Source organism: Hippocampus comes, unplaced genomic scaffold, assembly GCF_001891065.2.
Source record: "Hippocampus comes isolate QL1 unplaced genomic scaffold, H_comes_QL1_v1.1 scaffold155, whole genome shotgun sequence".
Lineage (NCBI taxonomy): Eukaryota > Metazoa > Chordata > Actinopteri > Syngnathiformes > Syngnathidae > Hippocampus > Hippocampus comes.
The window spans coordinates 2,481,302-2,508,878 of NW_017804967.1; the positions used below are offsets into that span (position 1 = coordinate 2,481,302).

Consider the following 27,577-nt stretch of genomic DNA (forward strand, 5'->3'; position numbering starts at 1 on the left):
CTAATATATATATATATATATATATATATTCATTCATTTGTATCATAGAGTGTGCTTGTAAGTTTTGCTCACCGGAGACACTTCCCCTGGGATCGTGTGGTTTCAGGTACCTGTGATTAACCTGCAAAAATTGCTATTCACAGTTACAGTTGCTCCTCATATGGAGTCAATGATTAGCAAAACTGCTCCTCAAAGAAAATAGTTGTTGTTTTGAGCTTTGGACTATGAAACCCTTCGTGGCCAAAGGGAGAATTTTATGCCGGCAAGAGTCTTGCTGTGGCTTAAAGGATTTTATCGACTTGTTGCAACAATGAATGCCTTTTTGGTCTTAAATCTGCCCGCTGTGCCCTGCGGGAGTTCAAAGGCGTGAGAATGTCAGGTGCACCAGTTAGACTAACCTATATGCAAAGTCTACTGTTACATCATGAGCAGCCAGGCCTGTGAGAAAGGTGCCCGATTCTCATTGCTGCTTTATTTGTGGCCTGGAGCATGCTGTGCGGGGGCTGGTGTTGCTGTGAGAACCGAGTAGAAGAATATTCAATCGGTTGAGCATCTTTGTGCCTCTGATCTAAATCTGTCCCTCTCTCTCACTGCCTTGCTTTCCCCATCCCACCTCAACTTTATTGAGGTATGACTTTAACAACTACATCTGTCGTGCAATACATAGTTAAGAATAAAATCATAAATAATTAAATACAAATATTTTCCAATTAAAATAGTGCACATCTCCTTTTGCCTTGGCGTTTAGCATACAGGTGGTGTTTTATTCCCCCCTTTCACATACTGTGGATAAACTGTCGATAAGTGAAAGGAGCAAGATTAAAGTCTCCAACGACGAGTATGAGGGTGTATGTCATGTATGTTGATGGCCGCTACACCGAAATTCTAATCTCGTGAACACAGAGGGTATGACGTCATTGCTGTCAGATGAGTTTGACAATAAACAAGCAGCTGTAGTTTTCAGACAGCTGATAGCTCATGCATTAGTGAATAACATAGTTTCAGAAAAACTTGTTTAATTCTCCAGTCCGAAAGTTGTCTCTTTTGCTTCACTAGCAGCACCAGTACGATCCCGGGCAGCCGCAAGTCCACCGTACACGTGAGTAACTAGCAAGCACGTAGCTAGCAACAAGTCTCGAGAACATGCCGCACAAACAAAAGCAGGACACAAAGCCGGCCGCAAGTAAGTGAACTACTCCCAACGACAAAAAGAGCTGTTTACAGGCTTAATGCAACAACAGCATGATAATTTTAAAGGATTTGTTCGAATGAAAATGGACTCAACCAACTCATGACTTGATAATACCAGGGAAGTCCAAGAGATAAAAACCAACATAAGCTTTCCCCAGAAAGAGGTAGATGACATTAAAAAAGGTCAGATCAATCAAACTGACCACTGTAACTGTGACAGCCTGTTAGTCATAACAGATAAGAGGGACTATTTTGAAGGCCAGTGAAGAAGGAACAACTTGGTCATTGACGGAATTGAGTAAACGCCGGGAGAAACCTAGACTGATACAGAAGGAAGTGCAAAGAACATTCAGGGAAAAGTTGCAGTAACAAGGGAAGAAAGATCGAGATGAGGAGAGCTCACCACACTGGGAGACCCGAATGCGGGAGGATTCGACCTAGCCCAATTGTGATGAAACTTAAAAAATGCAAGGACAGAACAAGAATCCCGCTCAGAGCAATATACTTGAAAGACTCCAGCATCTATATAAATGAGGGACTTTACAAATGACATGCGTCAAAAAAGAAAACAACTTAATCCAAAATTAAAAAGCTGCACGTGACAGAGGAAAGACGAACAAATAGTTCACCCCCGCAGCAGTACACCAACACAACAGGTTCAAGCCCAACACCAAATAGTCGGTTATCTGTGATCATAAAACAAAGGGCAGATTCTGTCCGTGAAAATGTACACGCAGCAATGTGTATTTCACCACTTTCTTTAAGGAGAGGGGGTGGTGGCATTTTCGAGGAAGCTGAGCCTTACTTACAGTCTTAGATAAATCGCCCCCGCTGGGGATGTAACGTACACTCTTACACATTGTGTAACATCTGGCCCGAAATCCTTCACTATGATTGAGCGTTTGAGTCGCGTGTTTCCACACCTATGTAGAGACGTGTGCCAACCTGTCATTTGAGATGGTCCCTTTTGATATACTTTTATGAATTATCAAGCATTATGCCATCGGTGGGGCCCCTGTCACACAATGATGAGATAACTGTTTTTTCAGTTGTTCTCACCACAAGTTGCCTGTTTAAAACAGGCGGACCGTCAGGGCCAGGAAGGCAGAAAAACAGGCTGTTTTTCTGCCATGTGTCTCTCGCGCGGATGCCTTTCCTGTCAACTGCCACCCCATCACACGCACAAGCATGAAAGTGATTCTGTCCGGCGGAAGAGGATTAGTGGTGTTTGCACATGCCTCGCCAGATCCTCACAGAACCATAGGCTGCCGGGATACTCAAGTCAAACAATTCGACCGTGCCGTGCTCTTGTGCCACATGCGCTGTCCTCACCAGGCGGAAAATAACTTGTCTTTGTTATCTACTGGAGCTGAAAGATTATGGAGGAAAAAAACCCCAACCCAATAATCTCATGATTATTTTGATTGAGATTGAAACCACGAATATTTATTTCGAAATTTATTCAACCACTAAAAAAACCCTCAACAACTCAAAGCTATCACCATAGCCTCATGTTCATTATCGCTGCACTTTGAAGACTTCAGTCTTGAATTTCAAGCCTCTTGCATTTCCGTTTGTTATGCCTTACATCAGGGGTGTCAAACTCGTTTTTTGTCACGGTCCACTTTGGGGTTACGTCTTACCTCGGAGGGCCGTTACGACAGTGAAACGAAATAAATGTTTATATAATATTACTTGTACACGACAAATTGATGGATTATCAGTTTTGAAATTCGTCAAATTGTTCAACTATTGTTTGAGTGAGTGTTAATAGGGTAACAAAATTATTGCAAAATCTCAACGTTATTTATTACACGTGACAATTTGACATTTCGGTACAGATTTTAGCAAGGATCATGGAAGTTGGCACACATGATTTGCTTTCGCGGGCCACATAAAATGATGTGGCGGGCCGGATCTGGCCCACGGGCCTTGAGTTTGACACCTGTGCCTTACATCTTTGCACACATTGATGCCTTGAATGTGCATTACCCTTCTCTCTTTATCACATGTATTTTATCTTGTTATTTTCACATCTCTCGGGACTTACTGGGCTAGCTTGGGATCTCGAGGATTGTGTGGATTGGTGTGGCAAAAAAAGTCCTTGGATCTACGTGCCTTTGAATTATGAGGAAAAGAAAATTCCATGAATCCTTGAAAACTCAACTTTAAATATGACTTGAACGGACAATGAAAAGAGAAATTAGTAAATTAATAATAATAATATAAAAGCAATTCTAAAAACATAAACCCGCTGTTCCTACACGTTCTGGCCTCTAGGGTACGGCATGGTGCTGTGCCTGAATGACGTCCAGAATGAGAATAGAAGAAGTTGTGATTGAACTCGTATATGTCATATAACTTGTTTTTTGCAGATTTGAAAGAATCTGTACCTTCTAGTAGTGTCATCTTACTCTGTGTGTGTGTGTGTGTGTGTGTGTGTGTGTGTGTGTGTGTGTGTGTGTGTGTGTGTGTGTGTGTGTGTGTGTGTGTGTGTGTGTGTTTCCACAGTATTTGTGGGTTATTTGAAGGAATATCACTCCCGAAGTCAATGCTAATTTTCTGTTAGCATTTGAATGGGATCCTCCAATGACTTTAGAATTAGCGCTAGCGATGTTTTAAAAATGAAGCTTGGTTTGAATTTAGATGTACAATGTGCGTAATTATCTTTGTGTGTTTTAGTTTCACAGTAAACTCCAACTAGGCTGCCATGAAACAAATTAAAGCACACTCAGGGATGGCAGAATCACATTTGCTGCGCGATGCCACCCTTGCTTTGCAAGCAACGTGGTACATGCACGCTACTTTCACGTCGGGAGCTTGTAAACGCAACATTCCGCCTTAATTGTTTTTGTTCTATAGCATTTTAAAAATCGAGAATCCAAAATCGATATCATGATTAAAATTTTGATGAATCGGACAGCCCTATTATGTACCATAGTTGCGTAATATTGTGACACTGGCCTTCCAAATTCAGGCTTGCTCTTATTAATTTAATACCCTATTGGATTGACTTAATTTATCCTTTTCAAACATGGATAGATGGAACATGGAAAAAGTCCAAATTGGCAAATACAAATTGAGAACTCTTTTAAGGCAGTAAACATCTCAGGCCCAGATGCTCACACGCAAGGCTGACTAACCCGTTTCAAACATATGACGTGACTCACAAGTCCACACAGCCTTGTGCATTTACAGTGGCTCGGGGCCACTGCACGACTGTGTTGGGCCGCCCACAGTTCACAGATACTAACCTAACTGGGCCAATACAAATTTCACATGTAAACACAATGAAATGAACATGCGCTTCTTCAATATTTTTTGTTTTATGTTCTTTTGTGTTTAAAGGTCTTCAATTGATCAATTGTCTTTTGACCTTTTTACTTGGCGGCACACATTTCTTTGCACGTCGGATTAAATTGTTTCCATAAGGAATGGCTTGAACAAGATAAAAAGCCCAGAAAATGTTTAATATTCTAGATTAGTTTTTCTATCGGGAAAAAAAAATCGGACTTTTTTTTTGGATTTTTGTTGTACTTTTATGCAAAATGTTTTAGGTGTATAACTTTTAACGTATAACTTACATGCATATGCAGTCACTCATCATCTTGGCTTTGCCTGATTCTTCTTGCATGGATAAAACACATCGTCCCCTCTCCATGTATAAACTTATTGGGGGGTGGTGGGGACAATCACTAATAATATTCAATCACTACTTATTTTTGCTTTGAATAATCATGTGTGTCCAATTAACTTTTGTTTCACCTCCCTGCTCCTTCCTGTCTTTGACCCATCCCTTCTGCCTCAACCCCTACTTCTCCTTCTACTTTCCTCCTTAAACCCATTTTCTCCTCTCCTGCGCTCAGGCTCTGTCTCTCTCTCTCTCTCTCTCTCACACACTTGCTCGCTCTCTCTTTCTTTCTATCTCCCTCTCTCACTTCCCACACAGATGCTCCCAGCCATGCAGATTGACAAGAGTGATGGGATGTGTCAACTAGGTATTTCACTTATCCAAATTTTTTCACACAGCAAGCCGCGAGATCGTTTTAATGTGGTGAAAGCTCGGAATGAATTATGTGGCGAGGCTGCAGTTGGTGCAGTTTGGTTAAGGGCGGAAAACATCTTTATTCAGTAATTATTTTGGAATACAGTATTTTCTGGATTAAACAGCTAATTTACATTACGGCTTTTTATGGGAAAATGAGCTTCATGCCGCCAGTGTTTTCAACGCCCTTGTTTTGTGCTTTTACAAGAATGGTGAGTTCCCTTTCTCAGAGGGGTTGGTCTCACATCCGAGAGCGGCAGCAACTCCCGACATATAACCCCTGTCGCCTGATCTGAAACTAACCTTAATTTTGTGATATCAAAAAAAAAAAGTCACAGATATGGTGCTGATCATCTCCGATGTGTATCAAGTGTGTCTGAGGTGAGAGCATTGTGACTTTGGAAAGTACTGAATGCCATTCGGGGAACCCATTATTCTACAAAACACGTCACATCAGTGTTTGTTTTTACGGTCGTTTCCTTGTTCCTGTTTTGGGGCAGATCCACTTTTGGGCCATCAAGATGCTTGGTGAGCAGTGAAAATTAGGACTGCTGAAACTGTTAGCAAAGTAAGAGAATTTACCTGAACACAAAAATATATATGTCTGAAGTTGAACTCAAGAAATCCCAATGTATCAAATTATGATGTGACGAATATTTTTGAGTGCAGACACCAGAAAATCGGCAGCCTTTATAATATATGAGTACAAAGAGGAAAAAAAACAGGTGTAACACCTTTCTGTGTAAATATCCCATGTCACAATGTGGACACTTGCGGCTTTATAGTCCAGTGCGGCTTCTTTCTTTTACATATCTGTTTCTTTTGTAATTTATTGGTTGACTTTTGGCTCACCGATCCAGGGAAACTTTTTCATTCTGTTAAAAAAAATGTGTTAAACTGGGATGTCACATTAAAAGATTAATTTGTTATGAATTTCTTTGAATCGTTTTTGAAACTTCCGCATCCATTCATAACATGCGTGGACGGCTATTTTGACGTGATTACACCAACATTAACCGTTTGTTGTCTTAATTGAAGACTCGCTACATTTCAATAAATAACATACACACTGTAAAAAGTATTTTCTGATGAAAATAGAATGATTTTTGGACGTTGTTTAGGCCAGCAGGTCAGTTTGTGATCGGATCATCGAGGATGCCGAGGTGGAACTTTCGCCTTGATATGCAATTGCCTTCCGCCTTGTTTTCAGTTTACAGCAATGTGTTATGCATGTTGCCAGTGATGGTTACGCAGCGCGAGAACAAGTACAACTTTGATCCATCTGCAAGTACAGATGATCTTGAGCCTATTGTTTTTAATCTTGACTGATTACCAGCCAATCCCAGAAACTTGAAAAACATCCCCACTAAATAACAACCATTTATAAATTCAATGTGATCTTTTTCGACCTTCAAGTTTTTCATCGTAATACATTAAATCCTGACTCCACTTAAATTAAATACAGTACTATGGACAGGGTTGTTTTGCAGGCTAACACTCGAAAATAGTGTTTAACACTTTTAATATCCGATTTTCTGGATCCTATTTTTTTTAGCTACCCTCAGACTGTTTCCTTTGTAATTCAATTGGCATAAATTGAATATGTGTGGGCGGCCCGGTGGTCCAGTGGTTTAGCGCGTCATCCTCATAGTGCAGAGGTTCAATTCCAGCTTCAGCCTCCCTCTGTGGAGTTTACATGTTCTCCCCGGGTCTGCGTGGGTTTTCTCCGGGTACTCCGGTTTCCTCCCACATTCCAAAAACATGCTTGGCAGGCTGATTGAAGACTCTAAATTGTCCCTAGGTGTGAGTGTGCGCGTGGATGGTAGTTGTTCTGTGTGTGCCCTGCGATTGGCTGGCAACCGGTTCAGGGTGTCCCCCTGCCTACTACCCGAAGACGGCTGGGATAGGCTGCAGCACCCCCCGCGACCCTTGTGAGGACAAGCGGATCGGAAAATGGTTGGATGAATATGTGTTCTGTTGTTCTAAAATTGTTGCACCTCTTAATAGCCTTGTGTTTAGGCCACTAACATGATAAGAATTTCTGTGCATAAAACTGCCCATTAGGAAAATTGTTTTCCAGATCAAAGCATCATATTTGAGTGTGGTATATATTTTTTAAAAATCACTTAGTCCATTACAAGATTAAAAGTGATTTTTTTTTCCCCCCACTGTTATGCAAGGGTGACTTTTAGCAACATTCATGATCCCACACCATATCCACTCAATGAAGCCAATGACAGTTTCGGGCTCAGAATGGAAGGCTTTTCACCAGCCTGGGCCAAAGGACGTGTACTGTACAGACTGACAGAACTCAAGGCCTCATGTTACCCAAACAACAGTTGTTGTGACATCTGAACTATTACAAACAGAGCATCCGCTCTCGTTTTTTTCTTCATCTCTCCTACTAACATTGTTGCTGTCATCCCAAACTTTTTAGACACTGCATCCTTTCTTTCCCTTTTGTCTCTGTGCCTGGCAGCAAAATCCTAACATATTTTCTGTCATAGCTGTAGTATTCATGCATAATTTAGAATCCAAACAGATGTTTTGGATTGGATGCCTTTCTCTGGTCATCTCTTTTTAATTAATGAATTGAGCAGGAAACGACAACAATTAAAAAGCAGGGCTCAAATAAGTGCAGCCTGGCAGCTTCTCAGGTTATCGCATGTGAACCTTAAATTAATTTAATCCTGAAATTCATCTCTCCGCCCAACTCTCTTGTTTTCCCAGCAGATAAATCGTCCCTGGATGATGTAATCATTCCGAAGGACTCATCTGCAGCGTTGACACCGGAGCGAGACAAAGGTGACGAAGCAGACGAGTGGGCAGACGACGCCAATACAAGCATGGGTGTGGGCAAGAACACCACCTCCAAGCCCGTTGACACTGGGAGCGAGGGAGGCAAATACGAAGACGAGGACAAACATGGAGCTGACTTCTACCCCATTCCGGTACATGCATGTATTTTTATTGTCTTTTTAATTGGCAAAGAAAAGTAACAACATACTTGAGGCTGTGCCTGAAATGATTTGGCCGAGAACCACAATGTTCAGCCTTATGGTTACTTGTCCTTGATTCACTTGAGAGGTTAAATGGCTCTAATTGGAAAGTTATTCGAAATGCTTTAATGCAGAGCGTTGGTGTCATCTAACCGCCCACCCACCCCTTGTGTCATAGTTCATTTTGCTAATTGTCGTTGAATAAAAATAAAATGACATTAAGTGCCTAAGGTAATGATCGTCATGGCTCACCTGATTTCTGAATTTGGTCGTGTGATGTCATTTTCAGTCGACGGCACAAGGCACAATGGCCGCCTGCTGAGATGCTTAAAAACTGATGGATTTTCCTGCTTTGTTGATATTCCACTAACACAATATTAATTACAATGCCATGTTTATAATCGTGGGGGCACATTGAACATATAAAGATTTTTGACTTGAATCCCCCTTAAAAGTCAACTAATTACAGTCTGTCTGTTTTTCTACGTTCTTCCAACAAATATTTTTCGACCTTCCTCCAGCCGCAAGTCAGTGTTTTAATAATTCTTCCCGATAACAGAAAGTAGCCTTGAATCCTGCTGACTTGTTTTAGCTGCAAAGCCTCTCTGATGACGTGCTGCCGGTGATCACCCAAAACATAAACTCAAAGGGGAAGGAAATGAGACAGATTTGTTTTTTCCTCCTTGGTTGTTTGCCTCCCCTTGTCACACCGAAACTTCCAGGTGTTCTTTCCTTACACGTGGTCAATCTTTTTTTGTTACTACTGTGCAAATGTAAATATATATAATGCAGTACTGACACCATACACTGTAGCTTCTGCAACGTACACGCGTGGAAACAATCCAAATGCTTCCTTAGAAAACCTGCACGCCATTTGCCACATCCTAGACCCACTTTGCTGTTTCATCACACATCACTTCCTTGGCCACCGTTTATACCTAAAGGCCACCTAGATAAGTAGGTGATGAAACGATTGATAAGATTTAGCTGAGAGGGCTCCATATCACTGGATATAAAACGATGTTATTCTTAAAACTCTTTTGTAGACTTTCGAAGATGTAAGCAGGTAAGCCATTACGGCTTACCTGCTTACATGTTAGAAAAGGAGTCGGAGGAAGTATAAACTTATCACTTACCTAATTGATTGGTCTTCTGTTCCATTAAAGTCATATTTGTGCAGTGGTTAACTGTTGTGCAAGCATTATGTGTTTTTAGAACCCATTTTAACCATTACAAATCTTTGCGGTTAGGTGGTGGTCAATGGAGTGGGCGGAGCCAGTGGGGACCAGGATACAGAGAACACTGAGCTGATGGCCATCTACACAAAAGATGTTCAAGGAGCAGAAAAGGTAACCATGACTGAATGTGAATATACCCTATGACACATTTTGTGACTTATCAAGATGACTGACGGTCAGATGTTTCCATGCACCGGCTTGCATGAAATGTACGCTTGTAATAGCGATGTACATGTAATAATCGTCTACGAAGTGCTACAATCAGACATCTGTGATGTCAATTAGTGAAATGGCCGATATGATGATGGAATCTTCATAGTCAAAATGAAATTTAATTCTGATCCGTAACCCTAAGAAGTACATTCTAAATAAGCACATCCAATTACAGTGTGAGATTCTGATATCTGAAAGCCGAGTAAGCATCTCAATATGGGAATTTTCAATGTCAAATCAAAATTGGTGGCAAACTGGGATGTAAACTACAGGTTCCCTGCTCAAAATTAAAGGTGACCTTACGTTATGGTCACCGCACAATGTTGTTTGCGTCCATATTTATGTTACAGGGAGCGATGCGATGCACCTTGTTTTGCCCAGTCTGACTCTGCTCTTCCAGCAGTATCTCCGCATTTCTCCTCGGCAGTCATTTTCATATAGTTTTATAAGTCAGTCCAACTTTGACAAAAATTGTAATACAATGTCCACTTGCTGTGTTGCAGTTTGTTACCAATCCCTTTAATAATGGCAAATTTATTTGTGACACATATTCATCTTTTGGAAAATCCCAGGTGTATCACGAAATCTGCGGTAAATTGCTATTTTTATTTATTTATTTATTTATTTATTTTCAGGCACATTCGTGTCCGCAAGCACTGCAATACAATGCTGCATTTTATGCTAGTCAAATTGTGTTCATAAATGTTTAAAATGATTTATGAAAACACCATTTATATGGTCTGTTTGTGGTGGCTCTTCACTGAATGCGAGTGGGTCTAGAACGTATCCCACAAGATGAATGAGGTTTCGCTGTGTACTAATAACACTGGTAAGTTTTCTTCCAAAAGTGTGTTTGTACAAATAAAGCTTCCCCTAATAGACAAGCCCTGGTACTGCGCAGATATTAATTCATAGTTGGAGCTGCTTCATCCTGAGAAGAATAGAATGTGTCTCACTAGTGTGTATGTTTTTGTGTGTATGTAGAGCTCGTTGTCAGAGACGTTGGACAGCTCAGACAGCACCGATCCGAGGAGAATGGACATGATCTATATCATAGAAGACACTCCGCCTTGGTACCTGTGTGTGTTTTTAGGCCTACAGGTAAACACTCCCTTTTAATTATTTATGAATAAGTAAAAAAAAAAAAAAAAAAAAAAATAGTACAACATGGACAATCCAAACAATGTAGAAGAATAATAGCATAATAACCTCACTTCATTGCAACACCACAACACAAGAAATGTAATACAAATTTACAATAAAACGCAAACAATAACAACAGTAAACAATGTAAAAAAAAAAATTATGTAGTAGTAAAATAGTTTATGAATATTGAAACCGGAACCATCTCTGAAATTATTTTATTTAAAAAGAAAATACACATGAGAGCAGAGTCTTCACACACTTCAAAGGTTAAACTTGAATATGCAGTCACTGTAATGGAGAGTTTTATGCGCATTTTGTTAAATAAATACCTCTTAGTCAAAGGAAGTATTTTTGACACAGCTCTTGTATTGGATCTTGTATAAGTAACAATAATCTTATATATTGCATTGTGTTGGGAAACACTGGTGTAGAATTAACTAAACAAACTGACCAGCAAGTGATTAATTTTAAAGCTCTGTGGGAAAATGTTGTGAAAAAAAGATCATGTGTCGTGTCTAACAAAATGCCCGTGTTGTGTTTGTAGCATTATTTGACATGTTTCAGTGGAACTATAGCAGTGCCATTCCTCCTCGCCGAAGCAATGTGTGTCGGCTTTGACCAGTGGGCCACAAGCCAGCTCATAGGGACCATTTTCTTTTGTGTGGGGATCACAACCCTCCTTCAGACCACGCTGGGCTGCAGGTACACCATGCGCATGCACGCACACATAGACAGCACTTTCAACATCCATCCACATACACTTAAAACGCTGTTCTTTCCAATGCCTAGATAAACATGTCTTCCTCGCAGCTCTGAGGTTTGGGGTTTGAATCTGTATGTTGTCCCCGCGCTTGCGCGGGGTTTCCCCAAGCTTCCTCCCACATTCTAAAATTGTCCATAGTTATGTGACTGCTGCCCATTTGACTTGTGATTGGCTAGTGAGCAGTAAGGGCATACGCTACGCCTCATTAGAAGTCAGATGGGAGAGGTGTCAGCTCGCTTACGGCGCCAACGAGCGTTACAGAAAATGGATGCATGGATCACTTGATTTTATTTGGTTGCTGATGAGTGTTTGCTGGTGTCCCAGGTTGCCTTTGTTCCAGGCCAGCGCTTTTGCCTTCCTTGCCCCAGCCAGAGCCATTCTGTCTCTGGACAAATGGAAGTGTAACAACACAGGTGAGAGCATCTTCTCCATCTCCGGTGTGACGTCCAGTCGAAGATTATCAGCGTGATCTCATCAAGATTCATTCTCGTCGCTGTCAGTGATACGGACCTAACATTTTAATCTTGTTTTTCTCTTCTTAGTGATATTCGAGACAAACAGCACAGAAATTCTCCACACAGAGCACATCTGGCATCCCAGGATACGAGAAGTGAGAAACGGAAAAAAAACATGCACACACTTGAATGTTTTGTGAGCGAAATGGGAAATGAAAATGGTATTATCTCAGCCGAAAATAAGACTCCAAAGGAAGCACTGTCGTAACATGTTATAAAATGTTTGGAATAGCTGCTTACCAAACAGTAGCTGGAGACATGCCAACATAGCAACAAGCACATGTGACTTTGTCTGGCTTATGAAAATGCATAAACATATTCTGCTGACACATACCCAGTCGAGTGACTCTTTTTGTCCTCAAGCTCAACAGTGACTCACACTAAATTGATTAAATATAATTTAGTGATAAGCCGCAGGAATTATCATCAGAATAAATAGTGAAGGCAAAGGAGTACAAAGCATAAGAGAAACCTCAATGCAAAAAGGTGTTTTTATAGTTAATTGATGAGAACTAAGTAATAACTGGGTCGGCGCGGTGGGAAAACTAGTGAGCACCTCAGCCTCTCAGTGCAGAGGTGCAGGGTTCGATTCCGGCTCCGGCCTTCCTATGTAGAGTTTTCATGTTCTACCCCGTGCCCACGTGGGTTTTCTCCGGGTATTCCGGTTTCCTCCCTCACTCCAAAAACATGGGAATTAGGTTCATTGGGGGCTCCATATTGTCCCTAGGTGTGATTGTGAGCGCGAATGGTTGTTTGTCCCTGTGTACCCTGCGATTTGCTGGCAACCAGTTCAGGGTGTATCCCGCCTACTGCCTGAAGACAGCTGGGATTGGCTCCAGCGACCCTTGTGAGGATACGTGGATTAGAAAATGGATGGATGGATAAATAACTGCTCATATTTACATACATGAAATTGTGTAGTTGTGCTACACATGAGTTTAACTCCAACTGACTTTTTTTTTTCCCCCCTCCAGATCCAAGGAGCGATCATTGTGTCATCCCTGGTGGAGGTGTGCATCGGTGCGCTCGGTCTACCCGGGCTCCTGTTGAAGTATATCGGACCTCTGACCATCACCCCCACCGTGGCCCTCATTGGCCTCTCTGGTTTCCAGGCGGCAGGGGAGAGGGCAGGAAAACACTGGGGCATAGCTATGCTGTAAGTTCACATGTTCAAGTAAATGCTGCGTTTTCTGGCTCGTCTTACTTTACATACATAGAGATAAGACGTACATGCACTATCCATTCCAGGTGAACCTATTTTGACCCCCCCAAAACAACATCCCGTTTTGTTTTTTTTTTTTTTTTTATAATGAGTCATGGTAAGATGACCTGGTACCTCGCTCACATGGCGACATCATCCGCCACATGTCATGGCTCTCTACGTCATAGCCGCAGGGTTGTTGCTCCCGACCAGTGTAATTGGCTTGTTATTGCCACTGAGCTGCTCTTTCTCAAGCGTTCAGGTTAATTGATTTGTCTGTGTGGGGTCCTTTTTCAGGTATACAACGGGAAACGCAATCAGATTAAACATTTTGAGCTGTTGTTGAAATTCAATCATCTTTACGTCACAATTAGTCACAGCCAAACACCGAGGCCTCAAGTGAAGCATTTGTGGCGTCACTGCGATTTACTTTCATCCTGCCCGGTTCCACTTGTTTTTCACATTTGTACAATTCATTTACAAGGTTATGTAGGACACTGCAACCAGTGAGGGTTTAACTCTGGCACTCTCACACAAATGAGCTAGTATTTTGCCGTCACTGCATCAGAATAGTGACACACCTGCTTATGTGGTGGGGTATACTTTATTTAGTGACCTCTTTTATTGGTTGACTGGATTGTGACAGTTCCCAATGGAGCCAAAACAGTTAGATACTTACTGAAAATGCTGTTCAACAAAATGTCTCTGTCTTTGTGTGCTAAATGGCTTACTTCATAGTTAGCTAATAAATGAGGATTCTTAGCAAATTTAAGAGGCGACATTCTTGACTTTAACTAAGTTGTTTGTTTTTTTCTTCTTTTCAGGACTATTTTCCTGGTGCTACTCTTCTCCCAGTATGCCCGAAATGTCCAATTCCCATTGCCAGTGTACAAAGCAAAGAAAGGCTGGACTTCTTACAGGCTGCAGGTGTTCAAAATGTTCCCAGTAGGTACACCCTTGAGTCTGTCTCCTTGCTGTGTAAACGTTGGTGAAAGCGTCTCTAACAGACTTTTGGCACGCACATTTTACTTGTTACTCAACATCGTTTTACATCATGTGTCAAGACTGTTGGCTTGTTGGAAAATTCAAGTGTGCCACCGTATGCAGTGTGTCTTAGGCCATCTGCTGGTCAGGAAGTGAAGTTTCATGAAGTTTACGTTGTTGAAGTACCATCTCTTTGACAGGAATAGCTAAATAATTTTGACAAATTCAAACGGGTAATGGAGAACAAGTACATGCAAGTTGGGTTTTCATTGACTTGGAGTCTTGGCTTGGAATGCATGGAAAAATCCAAATGGCCGATGGTTGTCTGAAGCCATGAATTTCTAGTTTTTGAAGCAGCCTAATTACTTTGCTTGAATGGAATGTTTATTTTTTTAGTTTTTGTTTTGTTTGTTTTGCTGAATTAGCAAATATCACCAAATGTAAATAATTAATCATATGTCACCTTAATCTAACCGATAAGGATGCACTTTACCATGATTGCAATTCAATGAACGCTACAGTCTCTATAATCCTTTTCAACTTTTTCATTCCCGAGGAACTATTAAACTCTCAAAAGCCATTTGCCACTGTTTAGACTAAAAGTGTTGCTGCACAATTGCTGTGAACTGGCAAACATTCAACCAAACAATTTGACATCAGTCTGTTTGAAAGTTCAAGTGTATTTGATTGCCTTTCTCACTTGTTTTGCACCCAGATCATCATGGCCATCCTGGTTTCATGGCTGCTGTGCTTCATCTTCACGGTGTCGGATGTCTTCCCACCTGAAAAGGACAAATATGGCTACTATGCCCGCACGGATGCACGTCAAGGGATCCTCTCGGTTGCACCTTGGTTCAAGATCCCCTACCCCTGTGAGTGTCTCCTTGTAGCCACCGGCTCAACAGCATAGTCTTTGAAGTTTTAAGTCAGGGGTGTCCAACTCAAGGCCTTGTTGTATTTCACACCATGCCTGAAAAAAAAAAATTGAGACAGCCCTGCTTCAGATATTGCATCTACACATGCAATGATCCGCACATCAGCCGCAATTTTTGATCGACTCGCACAATCCAATCAGCAAGCTGTCCATTGTGTATCACATTAAAAGCTGCATGTTAAAAATAAATGTTTTGACCTTTCAGTCCAGTGGGGCCTCCCTAGTGTAACGGCCGCAGGCGTCATCGGGATGATGAGCGCCGTAGTCGCCAGCATAATAGAGTCCATCGGGGACTATTATGCCTGCGCCCGTCTGTCGTGCGCCCCTCCTCCTCCCATCCACGCCATCAATAGGTGAGCTCCGTCAAGCCTTTGTTTCACTACTCCAAGGATTTTAAATTTTTTTCTTATGACACAGAGCATCCTCAAATCCTTTATCTCCTTAGGGGCATATTTATTGAGGGCATTTCCTGTGTGCTGGATGGTCTTTTTGGGACAGGAAATGGTTCCACATCCTCCAGCCCAAATATTGGTGTCCTTGGAATAACAAAGGTATTTCACAGCTGCAATCAATCAAACTTTCAACCCTGGACAATTATCTTATGGTACAGTGGTACCTTGATTTACAAGTGCCCAAGTTGTGATCTTTTTTTTTTTTTTTTTTTTTTTGCTTTGAGCTGCAGGCCAAAATTTGACTTTAACGGTCAGCTTCAAATATTCTCCCACAAAATGGCAAAAGCAAAGCTTAAAACATCCGGGTGCTATTAGCCATGAAAGTGTTTAGTGGGCGGCGTGGTGAATATGTAATAAGGAGAATAAATGAGGCGATCTGATCTCCAGGTGGGCAGCAGGCGTGTGATCCAGTACGGAGCCGTCATGATGCTGCTGCTGGGCCTCGTGGGGAAATTCAGCGCCCTGTTCGCTTCCCTGCCGGACCCTGTGCTGGGGGCTCTGTTCTGCACCTTGTTCGGCATGATCACGGCGGTGGGGCTTTCCAACCTGCAGTTCATCGACCTCAACTCTTCCAGGAACCTTTTTGTTCTGGGTTTCTCCATCTTCTTTGGCCTGATGCTGCCAAGTTACCTCAAACAGAACCCGCTGGTCACAGGTGAGTGCAGCGGACTGACGGCAAATCTCACCAGTTTGCTGTTCATCATGTGGTTGGTCCAGTTTGATGAAGGGTGGGACAATCATTGTTTTCATTTTGTGAACTAGCAAGTCTAAACCAATGTAATGAAGTGTCTGTCACTCCTTGACAGCTGAGCAATTAAAATAAGTTAAAATTTTCATATTATAATTTACTGAGATGAATCGGAAAAGATTTTTTTTTGTCACCATTGGGATTTCATCCCAACAACATAAGTAATACATTTATTATAGTTTGGAAAGAGATGCAAAGTTTCGCTGTATTAAGCTTTCACTGTTGAAATAGCTTTTTTTTTTCTTGCTCTTTTCAGGCATTGTTGAGATTGACCAAGTGTTAAACGTTCTCCTTACCACCGCCATGTTTGTCGGAGGCTCGGTTGCTTTTATTTTGGACAATACTATTCCAGGTGAGCCACTTATATATGCAGCTACCGTATGAAACAAAAGTCAAATGAATGTCATATTATTGTGCTGGGGGTCCTCACTTTTACATCAGTAACAACATTCAAAGTTACGAAAGGCGTGCAATGAATTTGCTTGCAGAGCTGCGTGAAAATATGTTGTCACGCAGTGCCCAAAGGCACACTTCACTTTCCGCCATATGCACCCACCACTACTTCGTCATGTTATGGATGTTGAAAATCAGACGATGACTGGAGATGACCTTCACCTCTCGTCAGGTTCTCCTGAGGAGCGAGGTATCAGGAAGCTGAAGCGCGGGTCGGGTCCCAGCACTGCGGAGCTGGAAGGGATGCGGTCCTATGACCTGCCTTTTGGAATGGACTTCATCCGCAGGCATTCCATCTTCAAGTACCTCCCAATTAGCCCCACCTTTGCCGGCTACCAGTGGGGGAGGCTGCAGGAAAACTGCAGGAGCAATGGCAGAGACATGGATGCGGACAAGGGAGGAAGCGAGGGAGTGGGTTCCCATGGCGAGAGTCCAGCGTAGCCATCAAGATGGTGTGTGAATTGGGGGAGCAAGGGACGGTACACTGAGAGAAAAGGATGCAAGGGCGCAGCGCAGGATTGGCGAGCGTGTGTATGACACGTGAAGCACTGACCTCTGTCTGTCTGTCCGTCTGCCTGTCTGTCTGTTTTGTTTTGTTGTTTCCCACTATGCTATTTTAAGCATGCTGCAAGCCGCAGCCAGCATGCTCCAGAAGATGTTAACCACATGGCATCTACTTGGTGTGTTTGCATGTGTGCTCGATATGCAACGTAATGGCTACGTGCATTGATTTACACTGTCACTTTAATTCACACGGGCATACAATTATGACACAAAAAATCTGCCAATTGAGAATTATGCAAAAAAAAAAAAAATCACAATGACTTGATGCCATGTATGCAACCACATGCACACACACCAACAGCGCTACCAAAATTAGCTTAGTCCTACAGCTCTTGGAAGCATGTCTGTTCGGGTCCGAGTCATCAGGGGCCCTTGGCCTCGGCGCAGTGATTGCGATTGTTTTTGTTGCTGCCTCCTCAGTTGCGAATGTCACTCCACACTTGGCTCGGAAAAACCTACAGAGGAAAATTGGCTTATTTTCCGCAAGACTAGTTTCACTGTCTCACAGTTTACATGTCACTACGGTTGTCAGTATTAGCATCTGTCTTAGCATCTACACAAAGGGATCATTTGGCAACAGTTCGAATGGACTTTTCACGTGAGTCTTCCTGGCGTCATCTTCACTTCCGCTGCCTGTGTTCGCTCATGTAAAAAGATGTACAGTCAACTATAAGGCCGGTTGTTGCTCAGTTCTAACAGTTCGGGGGTTAGCTATTTAAAATCTGGGTCATGGCCTTCCCATGTGGAGTTTTGTATGATCTAGTCCTGTTTGTGTGGGTTGTCTATGGGTGAACCAGGTTCCCTCTACATTTCACCAATTTTACTTAATCAAAGACTTTAAATTGTCCTTAGGTGTGCAAGTGATTGTGAATGGTTCTTTGTGTGTTTGTACACTGTGCGCTATGGCTAGCACCTAGTCCGGGGTGTATCATGCCTCTCGCTCAAAGCCAGCTGGGATTGGCCGAAAATGGAGGAAATACATATTTTTTTTGTATAGTAACACATAGCGAAATCTATTTCTGTCATGCCACATTCTGTTTCTGGTTTATAGTTAAACTCAAGCTCTGTAGAAGGAGAATCAATGTTCTAAACTACGGTACTCTTTTAATGCCACTGTCAAATTAAGCAGAATAATCCTGCCCAGAGTGGTCTCTCCGTTTGCCTCGATGGCTTCACTCCGTTAGCCTCAATGGCTTCAAGACAGAATTGACACTGTTCTATTCTGATTAAAATTTGCCACTGACCAATGTAATTATCCCCCGTCTTCTCACATCAGCAAATGCAAATAGCACAAGTGAAGATGACTCCAGCAAGAGCCAGACATCCCATTCTCTGGCGGCTTCTTCTTAAAGCAATTCTGTACTGTACCTCACGTGGCCTTATCAGAGACGGGTCAAAAACGTTGACCCTGCACATCTGCACAGGTCTTTTGACTGTTTGCTGGGCTCTCTGATCCTCTGTGTGGATCCTCTGTTCCTTGTTTACAGGGTCACGATACAGCCCAGCCACTTGCCCACTGAGAACGGCGTGAACTACTGTAGTTTGGGAATGGGCAACTGTAATGAAACAAGAACTTGTGTATGTTGCGTTTTCTGGCTCGATTGGATCGTCTGTTGCTAATGCCGTCAACATTTTTCATTCATGCAGTCGGTCTCCATTTTCATGCAGCTTGTGATAATAGCAACACAAGGTAGCACAATTACACTAAATTACTTGAAAAGTGCGTGATATTGTATACCGTTGATATTTTCTTTTTCACGAAACCAAAAGGTTTTTTTGCTTTGAAATTTTGTTACCAAAAAAAAAAAAAAGGAAAACAAAAGACGTTCCCAGAAAAACTAGCCAATATTTTCTCACCTTCATATGACCTTTATGTCTTTATCAAAGCCATTGCTTTATTTATGGAAGGAATGTTATTGTGCAAAGCTCTTTTGAAGCAGGTCTTTGTGTGGCTTGCTCAATGCTGAAAGTGTATTTATGATTTATTTGCCATCCTGCCCGATAAAAGCTCACAATCACTACAAGCCATCATCAGCTTCAGCTAAATTCAACTGGTTTTTGTCCATAGAAGGCATCAACTGCCCTTATCGCTGTTAAGAATAAATGAATCACGCCAGATGTCAGCGCCTTTTTACGATTCCGTTACATTTCAAGGTGCCAAGAATATTACATTTACCTTACAATGCTTTCAGAATGGGCCTGAAGACTGGCAAATGAACCACATAATACTGTCGGGCCTTAACTCTAACTACCTGACTGTTAGTAGCCTCTCATGTGCAGAAACATGAATGGCATTTTGTTGTGCTTATTTTTTTCCCCCCTCCAATTTATTTGTTCCCCACTTGTATCTTTCACTTTCACATCTTATTATAACAGTATTTCCCAAACTTTTGTTCGAAAAATGTTATGGCACACCACCAAACGACAACAAAAGTACACCAGCTGAAATAATGATGATCCTGTCTCAGTTTCTTTCTAAATATACTTTGGTGAAATGTGGACCTGTTTAATTGAATACAAAGCTATTACAGTGGTGCCTTGAAATACTCAACTCAAAACGCTCACGTCGCAAATCATCTTTCCTCATTGAAATGAATGCGGGAGGACCAACCGGAAAAAAAGTAATGTGTTGTTAATATGAAAAATAGCACTTTATAATATTGTACTCTGTAAAAACATATATTAATTATATAATTAATTAGAATGTTAAAAAGAAAAATTCTAAAGGTTTGCCACTTTTTTTTTTGTTTTTTTAGTTGCTTGAATTCAATCGGCATTGTGCTGCTCCTTCTGGTGTTTATGTATTGTACAGACATACAGATGGCACTAAATGAAGATGTTCTCAGCTTCTCAACGAGCCACGGTAATGTTAAACGTTCTTCACAGAGGATAAAGAATATATTTCCTATTGTTTGTTTGCATTAAACAAGGGGACTTTAAAATTGAATAATTTCCCATGGTACACCTGATGATCCCTCACTTCACAATGATTGCGAATCATTCCATTGTACGACTAATATACCGGCTTATGTCATTTCAATATTTCAAAACGTACAATCTACTTAGTTTCACTCACTGAATGAAATTCTTAACTGGCATTTCCTTAGCTGTTCAATTGTTGCTGGAATCATCCATTAAAAAAGAAAAAAAAACTTTTGTATGCTTGACTACAGTGTCATGCACACAACATGCAAGCAGTCATATTTACACTCATGCAAATGACACTTATCTCAAGCACACAAGACACACCTTCCTGTGCTGTCCTGCAAGTGAGTCCTCTTGTTCGATGTACCTGTTTTCCTCCCTGGAGATGCTGACTGTCAAAGTTTATGGCCGCAGGAGAAAACAAAAGACCTGGTCCCCTTATTACGAGCTGACCGAAGCTGTGGTTGTCACAAAAACCCACTTTATCATAAGATAGTTTGACGTGCCTCAACCTAACTTCACTTGGATTTGATCACATAACTCTGTCAAAAAAATAATGACCTGTACAAAACCGGACCTCCTCCATTGATATGTTTACTGGTTTAGTGACGAAGCAGTGGATGGTTCTTAATAAGATGGCCAGAAGCACACAATGACATCCGTTGCTTTCGATTATTATGAAGGGGACATGTACGATAATCTTTCGGTGTACTACCTGTTCTATATTTGTGACTATTTTTTTTTTTTTTTTTATTTTGTTTTCCTTTTAAAATTGCTTCCCTTTGTTAACACACTGGCAAACAGTTCAGGCTGTACCCCGCCTACTGCCCGATGACAGCTGGGATAGGAGGCTCCAGCATGCCCGCGACCCTCGTGAGGATGAGTGGTACAGATAATGGATGGATTGTTAAGAAATACAAAAATCAAATGACGAGGCAAACTTAGAAAATAGAGTATATGTATATTTAACTTGCTTCTGGGAAGAGAAATTGTGAAAACTAATTGTAGCAACAAAAATGGTTGATTCTTTGTTTCTAATACTATTTAATAAGAAATCACAGAATGTATGATGTTTTTTTTCTTGTCCTAATTTTATACTAAAATATAAATCTATGTGCAGACCTCTGCTTTCATATACACAAATCTACAGTCTTTCAACTCATTAGGATCATGTTATTAATTCATGACTGACCAATCAATGGAAATTTTATGTTACTATGCTAATGAAGTAGTTTTGAAACCTTCCCAAAATTTATGGGCCTGTTTTCAACAACTCACCTCCTGTCAATGAATAAAAATCGTACAGTATGTCAAATATTCACTCTGGTTCCAATTTTGTCTCCACACATTCATTGTGAATTTTTAAAAAAGTTTTATGGTAAATGTAGTGAGAATATAAAAGTCTATACATCTTAAATGCCAGGTTTTGTGTTATTAAAAAATGGCAAAAGATAAATAATTTCAAAAGCTGTCATTAATTTGACCTATAACCGATACAATCAATTGAAAAATAAAATCCTTTTGCAGAAGTGAAGTAAAAATGAAGTGTTGTTACGCAACAGTCCACAACAGTTGATACAATTCTATGGAGCAAATGTTAAAATGTAGGTTGTAGATGTAGGTCAGTGTTGCCCCACAACTGTATCTCATCTGTTTTATTAAAATATATGCAAGTTGAAAGCAAAGCTAATAAAAAGCCAAACTGCCACGTTGCATGTTTTCTTTGATACTTTTTATACTGTACTCCCATCTCAAGGAACCACGTGCTCTTTCCGAATAACAAGGGGACGCTCACTATTTGGCTGCTGGTCTCGTCCATTGTTCTAAGAGGCTTCCATTCAAGTGTGAGCGAGTCTCGTGCACAATAGACTCGTTGGGGGGCGCCGCGCCGTGATTGGCTGCCAGGGAGGCGCGAGCGAGCTCCGTCGCCCGCCACGACAGATGTACTCTCTCTGTCCGTGTCGGAGTCTGAGCCCCATAAGGCGGGCAGACCGAGCAACGGCGACCGTGGGCGGACGAACCGAGAGCCGACCACAGTCAGTTCAACCGGCGACTCCCAGCAACACGACCACGGGAGAGAAACGGAACACAAACCGTTGACGTCGCCGACAACGTCCCCGGAGTTTAGGGTAAGCAGTTCTTTAATATGAACACTGAATGGACTGCGGCATTGTGTGTGTTTGTTGAAAAGATTTTAAACGCTTTTAACCGAAAACAGTCACCATTTTCGTGGGGTTTTTTTGTTGTTTAAAATTATCATGCGGAACACCTCGTTCAAGGGATGCTAGCCCAGTACAATCATCTTGAAGTGTGGGCTTCGTCTAAAGCTTGGAGAGGCATCAAAGTGGGAATGCGCCGAGCCTGTGACTGACTACGTAATAATAAGCCGTAAGGTTACACTTACTCAGATGTTAAGTTTTTTTTTTTTGTTTTTGTTTTTTAATACTCTGACGTTTACCTTAAAAATATGACCGTTACACACATTACAATATGAGAGATTTGCTTTTGATTAATTTATTAGATGCACATCCATGATGGTATAGTGGTTTGGACGTCTGTTTTCAATTCGCCGTTAATGACGGTGTGTAGTGCAAGTGTGAACGGTTGTCTGGCTGTGTCTTTCATTTCACTGACGACCAATCCAGGGTGTCGGCCACCTTTTCGCCTTAAGTAAGCTTTGATAGGCTCCAGTGCCTCAGGACCATGAACGGCATAAACGGTACAGATGTTGATTGCTCTTTTTTTTTTTTTTTTTTTGTACTGCTCAGACTTACAGTTTCTGCACCGGTTTTGGTGCAGCCTCGCTTTTACTTGTCCCACACCATCGATCCATCATCTATCAATTTGGGCTGGACAGTTGGCTGTCAGTCATTCCAGCCTACCAATCCTCTGAAGTCAGCTAAAATAGGCTTTAAAAACATTTAAAATTATTAAAACAATACGAAGAAAATATACTGATTGTGTTGCCATATCTGTGTGTTACATACTTGCCTTCAAGAGGATAAACTCGCTGGGATAGCGTGTAACATTAGCAAGCCCGCGTGTGGGTGTCTGGACCTGAGCTGTACTCCTCCAGTAGATGACACACGGTACAAAATTAACTTGTTCCTTAGTTTTTGTGACATTTTTGTTTTGTGGTGTGCCAGAGATTTTTGTGTGTGTAAAAATACGTGCCTTCAACATCTTCAATTAATACATTTTATGGACTCATTCGGAAGACATGAGAGGCACTATGGTTCAATTGTATGCGGGATGTATAAATTACACAACATGGTGGTTGTCCTGAGTCAAAAGTACATTTGTGCTGCTGCGGTAGCATCTTTTGACACAACCTAATCTCTCTTTCAGTCATGCCTGCCAAGCTTTAAATGGCCCCTGCCACGTCTAATGGGAAGCAGGAGGAACTATATTTTTGGTTCAATGTTTCTGGGGTTGCTATGACACTATTGACAATAGAAGCGATCTGCAGAGTTTCGGAGGGTTACAGGGGTCGGGAGGAGGGTATTAAAAGGCATTCATCTCATTAAAAGAAACCCATAGCAGTTAAAAAAAAAAGACAGGCATGTGTGCTTGTCATTGAGAGAGCAGGGTGATGGGGACTTGGAAGCTAGGAAGTCGTGGTCATGCCTTTTAATTACATGCAGAATGATTTGCGCTCTTTCACATCCACACACAAAAGGAGAGAGTTTAGATGGGAGACGCAGACTGGAAAACCCATGAATCTAAACTGTTTGTAGAATGTAGACATGCGCCCACAAAGGAGCAGTGGGCAATGGCGAAAAGTGGGGAGGAGACAGAAGCTTTCAACTGGGTGATGCCGTAATGAGCCACGAGGGAATTCAGTCTACTGAGATGTCCATTCGAACCCCTCTCATGTCTCACCGAAGGGCAAACGATCGTAAATGTTTAACCTGTTCACTGTTTACGACGGCAAATCCTGTGTTGTGAGCATCAAATTCGATTGAACCACGGAACCCCTGATTGTGACATCAGCCAGGCTGTAATGAGCCCACAACAATGGCTGCCCCAAGACCACGGCTGCTTTACTAAAGAGTATCATCACCTCCATTTTGTAGCTTGACGCCACCCGTTGAGGTGTGACAGAACGGTGTTGAAATATTGATAACGCTTGGCTGATTGCGTTTTAATATTTAATTCAATTCAGAGAGGTGATTGACAGGCTCAGATTGTGTAGCGGTGGTGCGTCGGTGTTAAAATGGGGGCCCTCTTATTTATGCGTGGGGATGATCTGTGGGTGTGGGTGCTAATTCATCTGCGTTGGCATTGGATTGAGGAAGTCTTCGTCGTGTGGCAGTTTCCTGAGTGACTGGGCGAGCAAAGGAGGAAGTGATACAGCGGAAGGGGAGTACTTCCTTTATACACCCCCTCTTGCCTCTTTTCTGTTTGCGTTTGCTCTCATGAGACCAGACTTGCACACACACGCACGCACACATTGAAAAGACCTTCATGACAACACTGTTCACAGTTTTCTAATATTAACACACTCCCCATGTAATTATCATGCCTGCTCTGTTGCATTTTTGAGTGTCTACTTTGGCAATTCAGTGGTGCCTCGAGATAAAAGTGACCTGGTTTACTAATTTCAAGATACGAGCCATTGAGCAGCCTTTTTTTTCTTTTTCTTTGATTTGTGAGTACAAACTCAAGAGACAAAAACTGTATGATTGCAGGTGACTGAACTCACTTCACGACATGCGTAAGTTAGCAGGCGTTTATTGCCAGTCTCAGGTGATGGTTACTGTCAAACTAAATAAAACAAAGACAAAAAAAAAAGCATATAACCTCCGCTATCTTAATGCTCCCCTTCAAATTTTTTGTAAAGCATGTTTATTGTTATGAACTGTAGCTTATTTTTGGGGTCCCCCCCCCACCCAAAAAAAATTAAAAAGAAAGAAAGAAATAACTCACCAATGTTACCAATCTCAATTCTTATCATGACAGAATGGATGGAAAATGTCCAAAAGACCCATGGACGAAATTGAAGATGAAGTTGAGCATATTTGTTTAAATTTGCTTTCTTGCGGCAAATTCCAATATTCCTGGTTTGACATTGTGAGATCGTGTTCATTCATTTCTCAGGAAATAATACAGAATGTTCCAAATATTACTGGTAAACTTAACAAAAAAAAAAAAGATCTGTGTTCTGCAAACACATCACTTTTTTTTCTCTTGTTGGTGGTGTTCACATTATTAACTGGGATTAGTTCCCACTCTTTCCCAATCTCACAGTCGACAGGCAAATGTCAGGCTGGTGAATGAAGTGAAAGCCCCGTGCTTTGTGATTAAGAGAGGAAGTGTTTCAAAACCACGTGGAGGATTCATCCTCTGCACATCATGACAGCTGCTCGGTCAATTCCCGTTTTGACCCATGCGGTGAAAAAAAAACCCACTTTGAAACGTACTATTGCCAGCTTTCCACTTGGGTTGAATCGGCTTTGTTTATGTCTAAATGTGTTTTAAATTGCAACATTGAACTGAGTGAACGAATGCACAGATCTGGAAAAATCTCATGTTTCAGTCATATTTCAGTATTTTTAAGATTGTGTATCTTCAAATGGCGTGTGTTTTTGTTGGAGCAGCTGAAAGAAGAATTTGGCTTAATACGTTGCACATGTGTCCCTGCACCTGTTCACCCAAACAGAAGCTTCTTTTTCCATGCGCATACAGAAAACACATCAAGACAGAGGAGGATTATAGTGGCCAAGACGTCCAACTATGTGTTTGTTTAAGAGCGTGTGTTCGAGTATGCAGTAGAGGCCCGAGTTGTTTATATGTCTCCTGGAGAAAATAGTTACCGTACAATCAATCTTGTGTTTTGGCTCCTTTTGTGCTCTTCCTCTGCTGGTCATGAGGAGTCATGAGACTGTGGCGATAATGATCAAGCACATCTTTTGTTTCTCCCATCAGCTCCTCTCATGCAGTGTGACCATGGATGGCATTCACAATGGGGTTCAGGTCGGCGAGAACAAGTTCATCAGCAAGTAAGCGACTCACTTTCGCAGTTTTAGCCATTCGGAACATTTTGGGGTGGTGTCAGTTACTCCCGGTTTATCAGTATTCTCAACACGGCTCGGCCCCTATGGTTTTACTGCATTTCAATGTCAAGCTTGGATTTACAAGACATCTTTATTTATGCTGCGCTTTCGCAACAGCTGCAGCTGTAACAACCTTAACGTGTTCGAATGTATTTGTGTGTTTACTCGGATATGTATCCGCTCTTGAGAGGATTCCAATCTTAAAAGGTCCAATTCCAATTCCACACAATATGTTTATACCTGACGGCCAGCCCAACTGTGCCACTTGAGTGTGACACGTCATAATTGTTTCACTTGAACTATGTCGTAAATCCAGCCAAAGATGCAGTAGAGCAGGGGTGTCAAATTCATTTTTGTTGTGGGCCACATTTTAGTGACCATTTCCCTTTGAGGGCCATTATGACTCAGACCAAATAAAAACAGTCAATAATAATGGTTTATTCAACGATTGTTTGTTAATGGAATGAGGGGTTTGATTACAAGAAAATGCTTACAATATCTCTCTTATTTATTTCATATGAGAATTTTAAATTTTGTTTGAAATCTTAGCAAGCATCATGGAAGTTGACATGTTTGATTTGCTTTCGCGGGCCACATAAAATGATGTGGCAGGGCAGATCTTGCCCCCAGGCCTCGGGTTTGACACCAGTGTTCTAGAGTAGTGCCGAGATGTGATCATCTCTTGTCTCCAGGGCAACCATCCTCTCGCATCTGAAAATATACAACCTCTACTATGAAGGACAGAATCTACAGCTCAGACACAGAGAGGTATTATTTATGTGTGTCACTTTCTCGGCCATTTCGCACACACGGACAGTGCTTCAATCCGGTGGCATGTAATTCATTCATCTCCCTAACAGGAAGAGGGGGAGCTGATTGTGGAGGGCCTGTTGAACATCTTTTGGGGCCTGCGCCGTCCAATCAGGCTTCAGATGCAGGACGACCACGAGCGCATCCGACCTCCTCCATCCTCTACATCCTGGCACTCGGGTTGCATTCTGGACAGTCAAGGGTGAGTGAGTGCACGCTGATCAGGTTACGCCACAATGACCGGAAATTTTCACATGTTGAAGGTCACCGGCGGCAAAATTTGTGTGTGTGTGTGTGTGTGTGTGTGTGTGTGTGTGTGTGTGTGTGTGTGTGTGTGTGT

General features: G+C 41.7%; 2 protein-coding genes across 9 annotated transcripts in view; both read left to right on the forward strand.

The window, feature by feature from the left end:
• Window positions 1–21,686, forward strand: part of slc23a2 (solute carrier family 23 member 2) — a 36,664-nt gene extending 14,978 nt beyond the window's left edge. For 4 of the 8 annotated variants that reach the window (XM_019887105.1, XM_019887147.1, XM_019887111.1 and 1 more), the window contains 14 exons: window positions 7,970–8,187; window positions 9,486–9,584; window positions 10,671–10,787; window positions 11,377–11,534; window positions 11,920–12,008; window positions 12,138–12,205; window positions 13,085–13,266; window positions 14,136–14,256; window positions 15,011–15,167; window positions 15,435–15,582; window positions 15,675–15,780; window positions 16,069–16,336; window positions 16,686–16,781; window positions 17,055–21,686. In XM_019887105.1, the coding sequence (XP_019742664.1) occupies window positions 7,970–8,187; window positions 9,486–9,584; window positions 10,671–10,787; window positions 11,377–11,534; window positions 11,920–12,008; window positions 12,138–12,205; window positions 13,085–13,266; window positions 14,136–14,256; window positions 15,011–15,167; window positions 15,435–15,582; window positions 15,675–15,780; window positions 16,069–16,336; window positions 16,686–16,781; window positions 17,055–17,323 (2,096 nt within the window). In that variant the 3' untranslated portion in view covers window positions 17,324–21,686. Of the gene's footprint in view, window positions 1–5,057; window positions 5,190–7,966; window positions 8,188–9,485; window positions 9,585–10,670; window positions 10,788–11,376; window positions 11,535–11,919; window positions 12,009–12,137; window positions 12,206–13,084; window positions 13,267–14,135; window positions 14,257–15,010; window positions 15,168–15,434; window positions 15,583–15,674; window positions 15,781–16,068; window positions 16,337–16,685; window positions 16,782–17,054 lie in introns of all 8 variants that reach the window. The other 4 variants (XM_019887137.1, XM_019887156.1, XM_019887120.1 and 1 more) reach the window with 3 other exon arrangements.
• A 488-nt stretch (window positions 21,687–22,174) lies between these two features.
• The window catches only part of rassf2a (Ras association domain family member 2a), a 10,784-nt gene continuing 5,381 nt past the window's right edge, over window positions 22,175–27,577 (forward strand). Inside the window, exons 1-4 of the mRNA XM_019887178.1 lie at window positions 22,175–22,500; window positions 26,300–26,373; window positions 27,120–27,195; window positions 27,288–27,439. Coding sequence (XP_019742737.1) covers window positions 26,321–26,373; window positions 27,120–27,195; window positions 27,288–27,439 — 281 coding nt within the window. The 5' untranslated portion in view covers window positions 22,175–22,500; window positions 26,300–26,320. The remainder of the gene's footprint in view (window positions 22,501–26,299; window positions 26,374–27,119; window positions 27,196–27,287; window positions 27,440–27,577) is intronic.